We start from the raw sequence: 13278 nt of genomic DNA, 5'->3' as shown, positions 1-13278 counted from the left end.
CAATCCGCAACAATTCTGCTGTGTGTGAACCCAACTGGTCACACAGGACAAGATCACCTTCACTGTAGCCCTTCCACAAACCTCCAGGTTATACCTGAACAGATGGAGCCGCTTTACTTTCAAGGTAGAGAGATGAAACTCTGGGAACTGCTGTAAAAAAAGATTATTTAAATGGTTCCTACGTACCTAGGAAGGCTAAACCAGTGGACCCAAAGAGGAGACCAGATGCCACTGGGGTCTCTTGAGACTTCAGCACCTCCTTCGGGAGTCTCTCCATGTCTCTCTGCAGCTAGTAATTCCAGGGTTTTGAGGACCACCGTGTGTGATGCAGCATTTGACTTTAGTGCTGACACTGCATCCAAGTAACTCAGACCTGTCAGGTCGACCCCATTGATGCTGAGCAGCACCTCACCTGAAAAGGAGGAAGATTTTTCAGAGAAGAAACAAAGTATGTTCCGAAAATTTTCCACCCGACGCATCAAGTTTCTATGGGTTGGTAACTGCTTTGTTAACCCCTTAACGACCGGGCCATACTGTTTTTACGTCCTGCAGCTGCAGGACGTGTATGGAGGGAGGTAGCGCCGCTATCTCCCTCCATACAGCGCGGGCATCAGCTGTTTATTACAGCTGACACCCGCGGGCAATAGCCGCGCTTGGCCGTTCGGGGCTATTAACCCTTTAAATGCCCCGAATGCTGTTTGGGGGTCCCGCACGGCACCCCCGCGGTGAGATCGGGGGATCCGTGTGGGTGTCATGGCAGCCGGGGGCCTAATGAATGGCCCCAGGGCTGCCTTAGCAGACTGCCTATCAAGCCATCCACACAGGGTGGCTTGAAAGACTGCCTGTAAAAAAGCAGTATGACGTAATGCTATAGCATTACGTCATACAGCAGGAGCGATCAAAGCATCGCATGTTAAAGTCCCCCAGGGGGACTTCAAAGTAAAGTAAAAAAAAAAAAAATCAATAAAGTTTTTTAAATTGTAAAAAAAAGTTTAAAAGTTATAAAAGTTTAAATCACCCCCTTTTCCCATATCTATTATTAAAAAATCTAAATCATAAAATAAAAATATGTATTTGATATCGTCACGTCTGTAAAAGTCCGATCTATCAAAGTAGTGCATTATTTTTTCTGCACGGTGAACGTCGTCCGAAAAAAAAAATAAAGAATGCCAGAAATGCATTTTTTTAGTTACCCTGTCTCCCAGAAAAAACGCAATAAAAAGCAATCAAAAAGTCGTATGTATTCCGAATTAGTACTACCGGAAACTACAGGACATTCCGCAAAAAATGAGCCCTTGCTCAACTACGTCGACGGAAAAATAAAAAAGTTATCGCGCGCACAAAATGACCGCAGAAAATAATTGAAAAAAATTTAATATCTTAAAAAAAAAAAAAAAATACAAGTACTGCAGCAAAAACAATACTATATAAGTTTGGTATCGTAGTAATCGTACTGACCCATAGAATAAAAATATAGGTCGTTTTTGTTGCAGTTTGTGCGCTGTAGAAACAGGACGCACCGAAAGATGGTGGAATGTCGTTTTTTTTCCATTTCTCTCCGCTAAGAATTTTTAAAAAGCTTTTCAGTACATTATATAGTACAATAAATAGTGCCATTGAAAAATACAACTCGTCCCGCAAAAAACAAGCCCACATACAGCGACGTCGATGGATAAATATAGGAGCTACGATTTTTTAAAAGGGAGTAGGAAAAAACAAAAATGGAAAAAAGCCCGGTCACTAAGGGGTTAAAGGGCCAGCCCAATAAAAAGCACACTTTTACATCCCTCCCCCCCCTACACACACACGCACACACGACGTCTCCTCTGTATATTGCAGCCACATCCATGCAGTGCATCATCCTGTCTGATGCTTAGCAGACTCCATCTTTTTGGTGAGATTTTTTTTGGTTTCATTTTCACATCAATCCCATGATGTATCAAGACAGCAGTAGCTAGAGGCTATACCATTTCTACCTGCTGGGTGGACAGTTTACTTATCATTACCTTCTATATTCATTCAAATAAGCTACAGACCATAAATCTGCAGTCAATAGGATGAGCTGTGATCTCCTCTATTTTAACTATGGGACAGGAGCAGTGTCATCATCAGAACTTTGATAGGAGTGCCTGTGTCCCTCGCTAGGTAGTTTCTGTGGTAGGGTCCATGTATCACAGACTGAAAAATTGACAATTTCAGACAGCGTAACCCCCCAAGTATGCTGAGCAGGTCAGAATCAAGATCACATGACCATCTGAGGGGGGGGGGGGGGGGGGCATGCATTTCAGATAAAAGAAATAACTAGTCAGAAAGAAATAACTAGCAAAGGTACCACTAGCGGACTTCCATATATTGGGGGATAGCTACATAATGAATTTGAAAAAAATCACTGTGACATGATCGCTTCCCATTTCAGCAAGGCGGAGGGGCGCTGGGTTGCCAGCGCTGGATCTGAGGAAGAGTGAACAATGGCCATTAAAGGGGTTGTCCCGCGGCAGCAAGTGGGTCTATACACTTCTGTATGGCCATATTAATGCACTTTGTAATGTACATTGTGCATTAATTATGAGCCATACAGAAGTTATAAAAAGTTTTTTACTTACCTGCTCCGTTGCTGGCGTCCTCGTTCCCATGGAGCCGACTAATTTGCGCCCTCCGATGGCCAAATTAGCCGCGCTTGCGCAGTCCGGGTCTTCTGCTCTCTTCAATGGAGCCGCTCGTGCAGAATGCCGGCTCCGTGTAGCTCCGCCCCGTCACGTGCCGATTCCAGCCAATCAGGAGGCTGGAATCGGCAATGGACCGCACAAAAGAGCTGCGGTCCACAGAGGAAGCAGACCCCGGCGGCCATCTTCAGCAGGTAAGTATGAAGACGCCGGACCGCCGGGATTCAGGTAAGCGCTGAGCGGTTTGTTTTTTTAACCCCTGCATCGGGGTTGTCTCGTGCCGAACGGGGGGGGGGGGGGGGGGTTAAAAAAAAACAAAAACCCGTTTCGGCGCGGGACAACCCCTTTAATGCCATTCCCTATCCTTCGTGCCAGAGCCATATATATATATATATATATATATATATATATATTGTTCACTGGTAAAATACTAGGTGTAGTTTACTAGGTGTATTCTACACTCGTATAAAGCAACGTTCACCTAGGCTTATCCATTCTTACTACATATTACTTAATTGATTTGCATATGTCTTATACTGGAACGGTTGTCTTATGGCAAGCTATAGTCCTACTGTCTCATAAATCACTGCATTATATTCAATAGAAGTGCAATAAATTCTGCACAATTTTGATCAAAGGAAAAAAATGACCAAAAATCTCACATTTTATACCCCTTAACAGACTTTCATAAGAGAGATGGCCCAAGCATGTAACCAATAATTACCAGACTTTGCCTATAAAAAGTTAGTTATCTTCTTCATGTAAAGAATAGAGATGAGCGAACCTACTCGGCCACGTCCCTTTTTCGCCCGAGCACCGCGATTTTCGAGTACTTCCGTACTCGGGCGAAAAGATTCGGGGGGCGCCGTGGGTGAGTGGGGGGTTGCAGTGGGGAGTGGGGGAGGGAGAGAGAGAGGGCTCCCCCCTGTTCCCCGCTGCTACCCCCCGCTCCGCCACGCCTCCCCCTGCCCCCCGACGCCCCCCGAATCTTTTCACCCGAGTACGGAAGTACTCGAAAATCGCGGTGCTCGATCGAGTAATTACTCGGAACGAGTATACTCGCTCATCTCTAGTAAAGAACAATTAAACATACTTTTAGATGTCAATGAATGCTGTCCGGTCATTACATAAAGCGAGCGGCTCATATAACCTACAGATGCTTACTGCCGGGCACCGAGGACAGCGCATTACCTTTCTTTATTCTGCCATCTCTGAATAGACAGCCAATTGGCTGAACACTGGAAACATAGATGGGGAGTCTATTCTTATGATCTCGTCCTCCTCCTATGGTAATCCCCAGAGATTCTCGAGGCTCTTTCTTCAGGGTGACCATTTTCTCGGTTGATACATTTGCCTGGGGCTGGTCCTATATTTAATGGAAAAAACACCTAAGTTGAATTGTAAAAAAAGGTTATTGACCTACTCCTGTAATGCACATTCTAAAAGAAACCACCACTGCCCACTAGAATAGGATCATTGCAGAATTACATCATCATGGAGAGTAACCATACAGAAAGGCCATTTACCTAGTAGGTGCCGTTTAAAGGCCTTTAGATGGGTTTCCTGGCAGCGCCCAGATTCCTATTGGGGCAGCAGGTGTTGGGAGAAGGAACAAGAATCTAATTGGTTTGTACTTTCAGGGTTTCAGGTGAACACATCTATACACACAAGGTGGTATTGTATTTTAACCCCTTAAGGACCAGGCTGTATTGGGCCTAAAAGGGCCAGACACTTTTTAGGGATTTTACCCCATGTGGTAGTTTTACTGCCCTTTTTTTTTTTTTTTAGCTACCAACAATTATTTTTGCTGCATTTTTTTCTGTGACATAAGGCTATTTTTTATTTCTTTTTTCCACTATTTTTTTTCTAACTTTTTTTTAGCTTTTTACTTCGAATAGAAAGATTTTTTGTAACATTTATAGTTTTTATACATTTTTAATTAGTATATTTACATTACAAAAAGTACAGAATAGGTTCCTCATTTTGTTTTAGACGTGTTGATATATAATGTATACAGTTTTGGATTATAGGGCGCATACGGCAACGGTTTTGGTTTGCGTCAGCTTTGGGTCATCTTTTTTATGTATAGATTATTTCATTCGGTAATTTTTTTAAACTTGTTTTTGTAACAATTTTTTTTTACCATCTATGACCCCCATGATGTCATATAAGACCTCTGGGGGACATTCACATATATTTTTTTTTTATTTCACACTTTTCCACTCTAGCTGGGGCATCCATAGGAACCCCAACCATAGGAGCCCCAGTTACAGGAGAAAACATTCCCCTTTAGTCACCAACAGAGCTGATTTGGGTCAGCAAGAATTTCAACTTTCACTTTTTGGTATATAGTGCTCATTGAGCACTATGTACCCAGGTAAGGAGAAGGCAGCTGAGGATCCATCTGACAGCTGAGGATCCAACCTGCTCCTGCTTCATTGCGGGAGCAAAGGCTTTAATCCCATGTCATATTTTTGCCATCAGCCGGGATTAAAGCCCGGGACCAAGCGCCGTATATTTACCGCGCTTGGTCCCTAAGGGGTTAAGAGGGAAAAAAGAAAAGAAAAAAAAAAAAGAGATCATTAATTTAAAATGTTAAAATCTCACCATCAAAATTTAAAAAAAAAACAAAAAAAAAAACCTGCATGTAGCCAGCTTAAAATCCCCCCAGTGAAGCAAAAAACCAACAGTTTTTTTTCCTAAAAGCACTACATGCTGGGTAGCCATGTTTTCCAACTCCATCTCCGTGTGTGGCGCCACCACAACTCCCAGAATGTCCGCTGTTTTGAGGTAATGTTCGACTCTGATCTCTCCATTACCCCCTATATCCAACCTCTCGCCCAAACATGTCAGCTGCACCTCAAGAACATCGCAAGAATCTGCCCTTTTCTCACCGTGGACTCGCTAAAAACGCTCACTGTTGCCCTCATCCACTTTTGAGTTGATTATTGCTACTCTCTGCTGATCGGCCTCCCCTGCACCAGACTCTACCCTCTCCAATCCATCCTGAATGCGGCAGCCAGGCTCATCTTCCTGTCCAGCCGCTACTTGTATGCCTCTGCCCTGTGCCAGTTACGGCACTGGCTGCCCGTCAAATACAGAATTCAATTCGAACTCATTACCTTCCTCTCCACAGCACCGCGCCGCCCTACATTGCCTCCCTCATCTCAATCTACCATCCAGCTCACGCCCTCCGCTCACGAACTCGGATTGAGTACCCTTTTAACTCAAACCTCTCATTCTGCCCTCCAAGATTTCTCAAGAGCAGCACCAGTCCTCTGGAACGCACTACCCCAAAACTATCCAGGCAATCCCTGACACACACAACTTCAGATGTGCCCTAAAAACGCACCTCTTCAGGGAGGCAAACTATATCCCCTAAACCAAACCGCTCTGTACTCCTGATAACATCCTCCCTGCCCTCTCTGACTGTGATCCCTGCTAGCCACCGTCAACCACCATACAGCTCAATCTGACCATTGTCTATGTGTATAGCATCCCTCACTCTCCACCTCAGCATACCGTGCACATCTCCAGCCCCTTGACCTTCTGTATCACCCCATTATTTGTAGTATGTAAGCTCGTTGGAACCCTGCAACCCTACTGTTTCGATCAATTGATTACTAGATGTAACCGTGGTTTTGTTTCGATTTCCCCGTTTTGTAGGCGCTGCAGAACAGTTACAAATCTTTCCATTATACTTTCTCTGTGTAGGTTCCACTCCTGACCTTAGCCTACAAATACAGATGCACAATACTGGCCAACATACGTCTGTGCAAAAATAGGCTAAAACGGTGTTCTTCGTTGTCCAATCTAGCTGGTTTCTTAGGAACAAGACCTGAACGCTGCGTGTTGGTTTCAATCACTTCTTTAAAACCAATAAAATGCAACATCTCATCCACTGGTTCTACTGTGGCAAAACTTTGGAAACATACCCTCTGTGTGGACTTCCTTCTACATGGATGTAGACTTGGCCTCTTGCGTGCATGGACAGGACTTTCACCATTGCTACTACTTCCAGATGAAGTTCCTTCTTCATTGACTTCCATGGGCTGCACAGTACTTTGTCTGAGGACCACAAAGTTAACCCGTGCCTCACTCATCTAAAAGAGGACATACAAAACCGTATCAATAAACTAAGTAAATTATATAGACTTAACTTTTACACAACATTGCATAATTACACAGAACAGTGAAAATGAAAAGCTGCTTTGTAATATACTTTACTTCTAGCTTCTATGTATCTGCTATGGAGCACCGTGCAAGGAGCAATTAACTCTCAGCCAGTCAACAGCGCTGCAAAGCATCACGTGACATACAATCCAGCAGGCTTCAGATATGAAACACTGAGGCTACATCATGTGACCCTCTGCAGAGCTGCTGACTGGCTGACGGGGATCATATGATACACCATGTGACTTCATAGATCCAGGAAGTGCATTTATTTCAGCTCCCCCTGTTTAGCACTTTAGGGGTGGGGGTTGTTTAGGGAGTGTAGTTGTACCCCTTAGTATAATAAGGGTAACACACATGTGTAATTGTAATAGGTGTGTCATAGTGACAGGTTCTCTCATCACTTGAGCCATCAGTGACTTACATGCAGCTTTAGGTTCATATATGGGCCATGGGGATAAGCTCATGAGACGTAGCCATTATCACAGCTTACACTTCACTTTTTGTATTAATTCGGATAGTCTAGGGAGGGGTCTTTTAATAATGTATGAAGTATTACCTGGATAATCTGTGCTGCCGTCTCAGGAGTCCCGTGTCGGAGATCATGACCATTAATGGACAAGACCTTATCATTACACTTTAGTCTTCCATCCTTTGCAGCCAGGCCACCATCTAATAAATCCAGAACAAAGACGCCATGTTCCTCCGTCTTCCTAACCAGCTTGATCCCTAGAGGTTCTGACCGATCCCGCTTCAGTAGAGTAACTTGGATCACTTCTTTGCAGGCACTAGCTGTGGTAGTTCCCTCGGCTCGTTGGGACCTTTGCGAGAAACCTTTCTCTTGCAGGACAGTGAGGTGTAAGGTAGAAGAAGGCTGCCGGAGCAAGGCAATTGCTTGGTTGTGGGATACGTTACTAATGTTCATTCCATTAACCTGAAAAACATTGGCAGTTTTTTTTAAGACATGCGAATAACAAATGGAGGAGGGCGTTTTATCATTGAGAAAATCTAACAACAAACTCTTCGGGTTCAAAACAATCAGGAGGTTTTTTTTTCTTCTTCATTCATAATGTACAATTCCACCCATTACTAATCTTATTGACTAGAGGGAAATCACAGACTACAACTCACGCATAAGGTGGCGTTGGAACGGTGAAAGAAAAACTAAAATTGACTCTCGGAGGCCTTCTCTTTACCAATGTTTAATGATAGAAAATGCAGTTGAGAGACGAGTTTTGATTCATTAGGCTAGTGACACATCAGCATATTTCAGCCACATTTATGCATCTGTTACACAGTAGAGTGTCCCCGGCCTGACCGCGGGTCTCCCAAACCAAACTTCGATCATCATAGATTTTTATGATGCTCACAGTTCAGGTCAAGAGGCCCATGTCCCTTTTTCCACCATGTCAGCCCATTTATCCCTTACGACCATGACAGCACCTGTGAGAGGCAGTCTCCCATCTGGACAGGAACCTCCCAGATCGCTCAGTTCCCGTTTCCTGTACAGGAGACCGGTAGTATCCTCTTGGATGCTCCCACATAACAGCTTCCCGAGTGACTTATAGGAGACACAGAGCCTTCCTCCCCATATAAAAGAATTAATGGGTGAAGGCTCCCGTTTCAGCTTAAGTTTCCACATGGAGCTGCTGAGAAGTCTGGTGTTCCCCTCCTCCCCTGTGGTGGATACTAGGAGGGGCTTATCTAGGCTTCCAGGGGAGTCTGGTTGTCTGTCACCTAGTGCTGTGCTGGAGTTGTGGCCTTCCCTACAGCTTCCTGTTCTCCCTCTCTTTCGGGAAACTATGGCTCTGGTGTAGTAGCTGATTGGGGGTTCCAGTCATGTGACCTTTGGTGCACCATGTGGGCCAGAGGCACAATTCTGCTGTGACTTCCAGGGGCGGGGCATACTAAGGATGGGAGGTCGGCAAGATCTGGCAGTCCTTTCCCGGCATTATTGGTGTCCAATAAGGCACCAATAGGAGAGAGGGGGTGGGGGGCATGGCAGGGAATATAAGGAGCGTGGCTTTTCAGAAGGGGTCCCAACCGGCACATTAGTGTGTTTGAACACACACATTTTAGACCTGTACCCAGCACCATGTAGAACAATGGGGATGGTTATCAGCGCTTTGAACACCCAGAACCAGTTCAGGAAACCAGCATGGTAATCCAATAGGGTAATGAGGATATTCTACTATGCCTGTAGAAGAGGCTAGGGAGTCCTGTTCCATTCAAGATCAAATATTTGCCAGCCTTGGGCCAAAACATTAAGGTTTCTCCACTTCAGACAAACATAAAATCCTTAAAAGAGAATGGAAATACCCCGATAGAAGGTTCTAGGTTTCTAGGGATGAGAAAAGAAAATGCGCCTTTAATGAGGAGCTGGTGGCAGTTGGGGAAAGGCCCTCCCAAAATTGAAGCATCTATTGCAAAGATTTCAAAGGAATCAACCCTTCCATTTGAAGAGTTCAGATGCTTGAAAGATCCGGTAGATAGCAGAGCTGGGAGAGAGTTACAACCTGTTTTAAGCATCTCCGTAGCACAATCCCATAAATTATGTCTGGATCATTTAGATCACTAATAAAACTAGTTGAACACATCTTGGAGTCTTTTCTTACTATGTCAAAAGCAATTGATTTTCCTTCAGATGCATCTGTAGATACTTTGAGGTTTAAGTGCTAGAGTGGCAGCCCTATGTCTTATAAGCTGGAATGGGGATTTGGCTTCGAAAGTTCGGTTATGTGCCATTCCTTGTCAGGGCGAATTTATATTTGTCAAGAATTTGATGATATCTTGGAAAAGGCTTCAAATAGGGGAGAAAAAAAAAAAAACCTTTCCCAATACCTAGTTTCTCCAGACAGAAAAGGCCCTTTCGTAGAGGAAAAAAAAATATGGAAATATAGATATTTTAAAAATAATAAATCCAGGAAATTCAGTGGTATTAAAAACAATAGGTTCACGTTCAATAAAACAATCCGACTGCCAAAAAGAACCAAATGCTGACACCAGGCCCCAGGTCGGAGGTAGTCTTTCCCTCTATTTTCAGGCCTGGGAAAAGATATCAGCAAGTTCTTGGATGTAAGAAGGTATAAAAGGATACAGATTGGACTTCCTCTCTGCTCCTCCAGAAAGATTTTGCCTGAAGGATCTAAGGTCAGACTCCACAAAACAAATCAGCCCTCTTAGAAGAGGTTTATTCTCTCAAACAAAAAGGTCTTCGTTCCAGAGGTAGAGAACGAAGCGGGTTTTACTCCACAGTAAAAAAGTGGAACAGTACTTTTTGTAAGATTTATAAATTTAAAGGAGCTGAACAGATATCTAGTAAATGAGAAATTCCAAATAGAATCTACTCTCATGACGGCTCATTAGGTGTTCAAAAACTTCAGGCATCGATCGACATCAAGGATGCCTATTATCATATCCAGATTCATGCCACGTCACAGAAATACCTCAGGGTGACAGTGATAACTGGGCAATTAATATTGTACCTTCAGTTTCAGGCATTGCCCTTTGGTATATCCCAGGCCCTGTGACTCTTTACAAAACTAATCATCATCCCATATGAGGGCCACTTTCTTCTGGGAGGTCTTCCAGTGGAAATTCTGAAGACTCCGATTCAGAGGGTTGTGTCAATGTCCAATCTAGGTTGGAACATAAATTAAAGGAAAAAACATTTCCCTAGTGCCAAACTCAAAATCCATGTTTCTAGCAATTGTTCTGGGATTACAGATGGCATTTATGCCTTCTACCTGAGAAGAAAGCTCAGTTAGTGAAAAGAGCATGAGTCTTGTAGATTCCTGAAAACTTTTCTTCAGACAGGCCATGTCTGTTCTGGGTTTAACTTTAAGCATTCCTGCTGCGAGTTGGGCAAATTTCCATAACAGACAACTAAAGCTTCAAATTCTGGATCTTTGGAACAAGTCTCCTTCCTTCCTGGACCAAAATGTTTATCAGCAGTTCATCTGAAAGGGTCAGAGAATATTCCAGGCAGATTACTTCAATCGCCATCAAATCAGGCAGGGGGAATGGATACTGAATCAGAAGGTTTTCAACGAAAGCTCCCGATCTCTGGAGAAGACCCACCACAGATTTATTTGCAACAAGAATGAATTTGAAATGTAGCATGTTTTTTCTCCTACATCCTCACGGTTGCTCATTGGGGGTTGATGCTCTTTCCCAGACATCAAAGGGGATTACCTTTATTAGTCCTGCCTCTAATTCTGCTTCCAGGACTGATAAAGAAGATCAGGGAGGCGGGGCAAGGATAATACTCATAGCCCCATTTTGGCCAAGAAGGGTTCGGTTTTCTTGCCAGAGAAGGTCATCATTGACAGATCCTTAAGTTCTTCCCAAGAGGAAAGACCTTATTAATCAGGACCCCTTATTTGACCCAGAGATAAATTCTCTTACATCTGACTGCTTGGAATTTGAGAGACTGGTCTTAAAAGAGAAGAGTCTATCAGATGTTATTTCTACTTTACTCTCTAGTAGAAAGGAGGTGACTAAAGATGAGCAAGCACCCAAATACTCGGGTCCTCATTATTCAAGTCGAGCTTGTCATAAAATTCGAGAGCTCTATTCGAATAATGAACACTATTGACTTCAATGGGAGACTCAAGCATTTTTGTATGGGACCCGCCGGGTGCCTCTCTCTCTCTCAAACTGGGGCAGGGTCGAACATGGCGTGGTACTCGCTCGAGTAGCGAGCACCATCGAGTATGCCAATACTCGAACGAGCATCAAGCTCGGAAGAGTACGTTCGCTCAACTCTAGAGGTGACCTCTAAAGTTGGTCTTAGAATTACGAAAGCCTACTTTTATCAATATCTTGTCATGATTAAAATCAGAAAGGAGTTGATAAAGGTTTAAAACCTAATATTAAAGTACAAGTACCTGCTCTTCGTATTTGACATTAAAATATGTGAACATTCTTGGATCAGAGGATGCTTTAAAAGGGGTTCTGTCAGAAAAAGAAAAAAAATTATACTCACCTGTGCCTTATGGGGCCGTTATTTAGGAAGCTGCTGCTCTTCTCCTGTCCCTCCGGCAGCTATCCGATCGCAGGGCAGAAGCTGGCAAAGTTCCAGCTTCCGCCCCTGCTTCGACCACTGCCGGACGGAGAGTCCTGCCGCCCGGGTCAGTGGTCAATGCGTCACAACGCACCGCTCACTGACTGGCCTGGCCGCGTCTAACCTCCGACATCCTCAGAGAGTCGACGGCAAGTGTGCATGCGTCCCCCCCTTCCCGGCGCGCTTGTGCACTCGCCGTCTACTCTCCGAGGACGTCAGAGGGTAAACGCGGCCAGAAGCCCCCACGCGCCAGGTAAACAAGGGTGGCAAGAAGTACAACGGGATTAGGCAAGTTTGCTTCTTTTTTTTTTAACTCTTCTTTTCATAGGTTAGAATCTACAGGGATGCAGGTGAACATACATTTTATTTTACTGACAAAACCCCTTTAAAGGCTGTTAGTAGATTTCTTCCTACTTTTAGACCAAGCTCCCCTCCATGGGATTTAAATCACTTTCTACATCCTTTTGAACCTCTGGAGATTCCAATCACATTTCTATCTTATAGCATAGTCCCTTTAACAACCAGGAGTGTATGAGAGATGCAATATCTGCAGTTCCTCCATATACAAATATGCTTAGTGATCAAGCGGTAAATAAACCTAACCCGGCTTTTCTTCCCAAGGTGGTTTCTTACTATCACTGTTCCCAAGAGATAGGCTCCTGGCAGATGGAGGGCAGGACAAAGGATGAAAATGAGCGTCAACTTCACTTGCTGTCAGAACATGTCTAACCAGATATCTAGAAGCTACTAAATCATTTACAAAGTCTTCCCAACTCTTCATGCAGTTTCAAGGAAACAGAGGCCTGAAAGTGTCTCAATATTCCCTCCCTTCTGGAGAAGTATAGACATTTTAGCAAGTGCAGACCTATATATATTCTAGGATTAGGATTATCCTTCCATTGACTCTTGCTACAAACTGAGGGTGAGGAGGGTGTTCCTGCCTTTAAAGCGATCTGGGAGGTTACCTTTCCGGATGATAGGTGGTCTGTGACAGGTGCGGTCATGCAAAAAGGATTACCGGTAAGAGAACAAACAAAAATGTAAAAAAATGACTGGTGACCAACTTGCCTCACCAAGTTAGTTCCGACTATGGAGCTTTTAGTGCAAGAACTTGCAAACAGCAGCTCAGATCTCAGCTTCCCAAAACCCTATCCATTTTATGTAGGTGGTCGGTGAGGAGTAGACTGAGGTTGAGTGCAGCCAAACCAGAATTTTTAAGCCTCACTGGGGTTGTCCATAAGATTGGGGTCTGGAGCCACCCGTACAACTGGAGCAAACAGTTGCCAAAATTGTCATTTTAGTTTCGTACATAGTTAAGTTTTAATCAGCTAGGAAATGGGCTCTATTATAAAACAATTTCTCAGTTTTTATTAACTT

The 13278-nt window shown here is 43.9% G+C and overlaps 1 protein-coding gene across 2 annotated transcripts in view; it reads right to left on the bottom strand.

Annotated features, from left to right (window-relative positions):
• Positions 1–13278, bottom strand: part of LOC136580793 (ligand of Numb protein X 2-like) — a 61249-nt gene that overhangs the window by 6515 nt on the left and 41456 nt on the right. For both annotated transcript variants that reach the window (XM_066581648.1, XM_066581649.1), the window contains exons 5-8: positions 7396–7770; positions 6599–6766; positions 3855–4029; positions 187–412 (exon numbers count right to left, since the gene is read on the bottom strand). In XM_066581648.1, the coding sequence (XP_066437745.1) occupies positions 187–412; positions 3855–4029; positions 6599–6766; positions 7396–7770 (944 nt within the window). The remainder of the gene's footprint in view (positions 1–186; positions 413–3854; positions 4030–6598; positions 6767–7395; positions 7771–13278) is intronic.

The sequence above is a fragment of the Eleutherodactylus coqui genome, chromosome 10 (assembly GCF_035609145.1).
Source record: "Eleutherodactylus coqui strain aEleCoq1 chromosome 10, aEleCoq1.hap1, whole genome shotgun sequence".
NCBI classification, from domain to species: domain Eukaryota; kingdom Metazoa; phylum Chordata; class Amphibia; order Anura; family Eleutherodactylidae; genus Eleutherodactylus; species Eleutherodactylus coqui.
The sequence above is the reverse complement of the archived record's forward strand: the minus strand, read 5'-3'. Positions and strand labels throughout refer to the sequence as shown.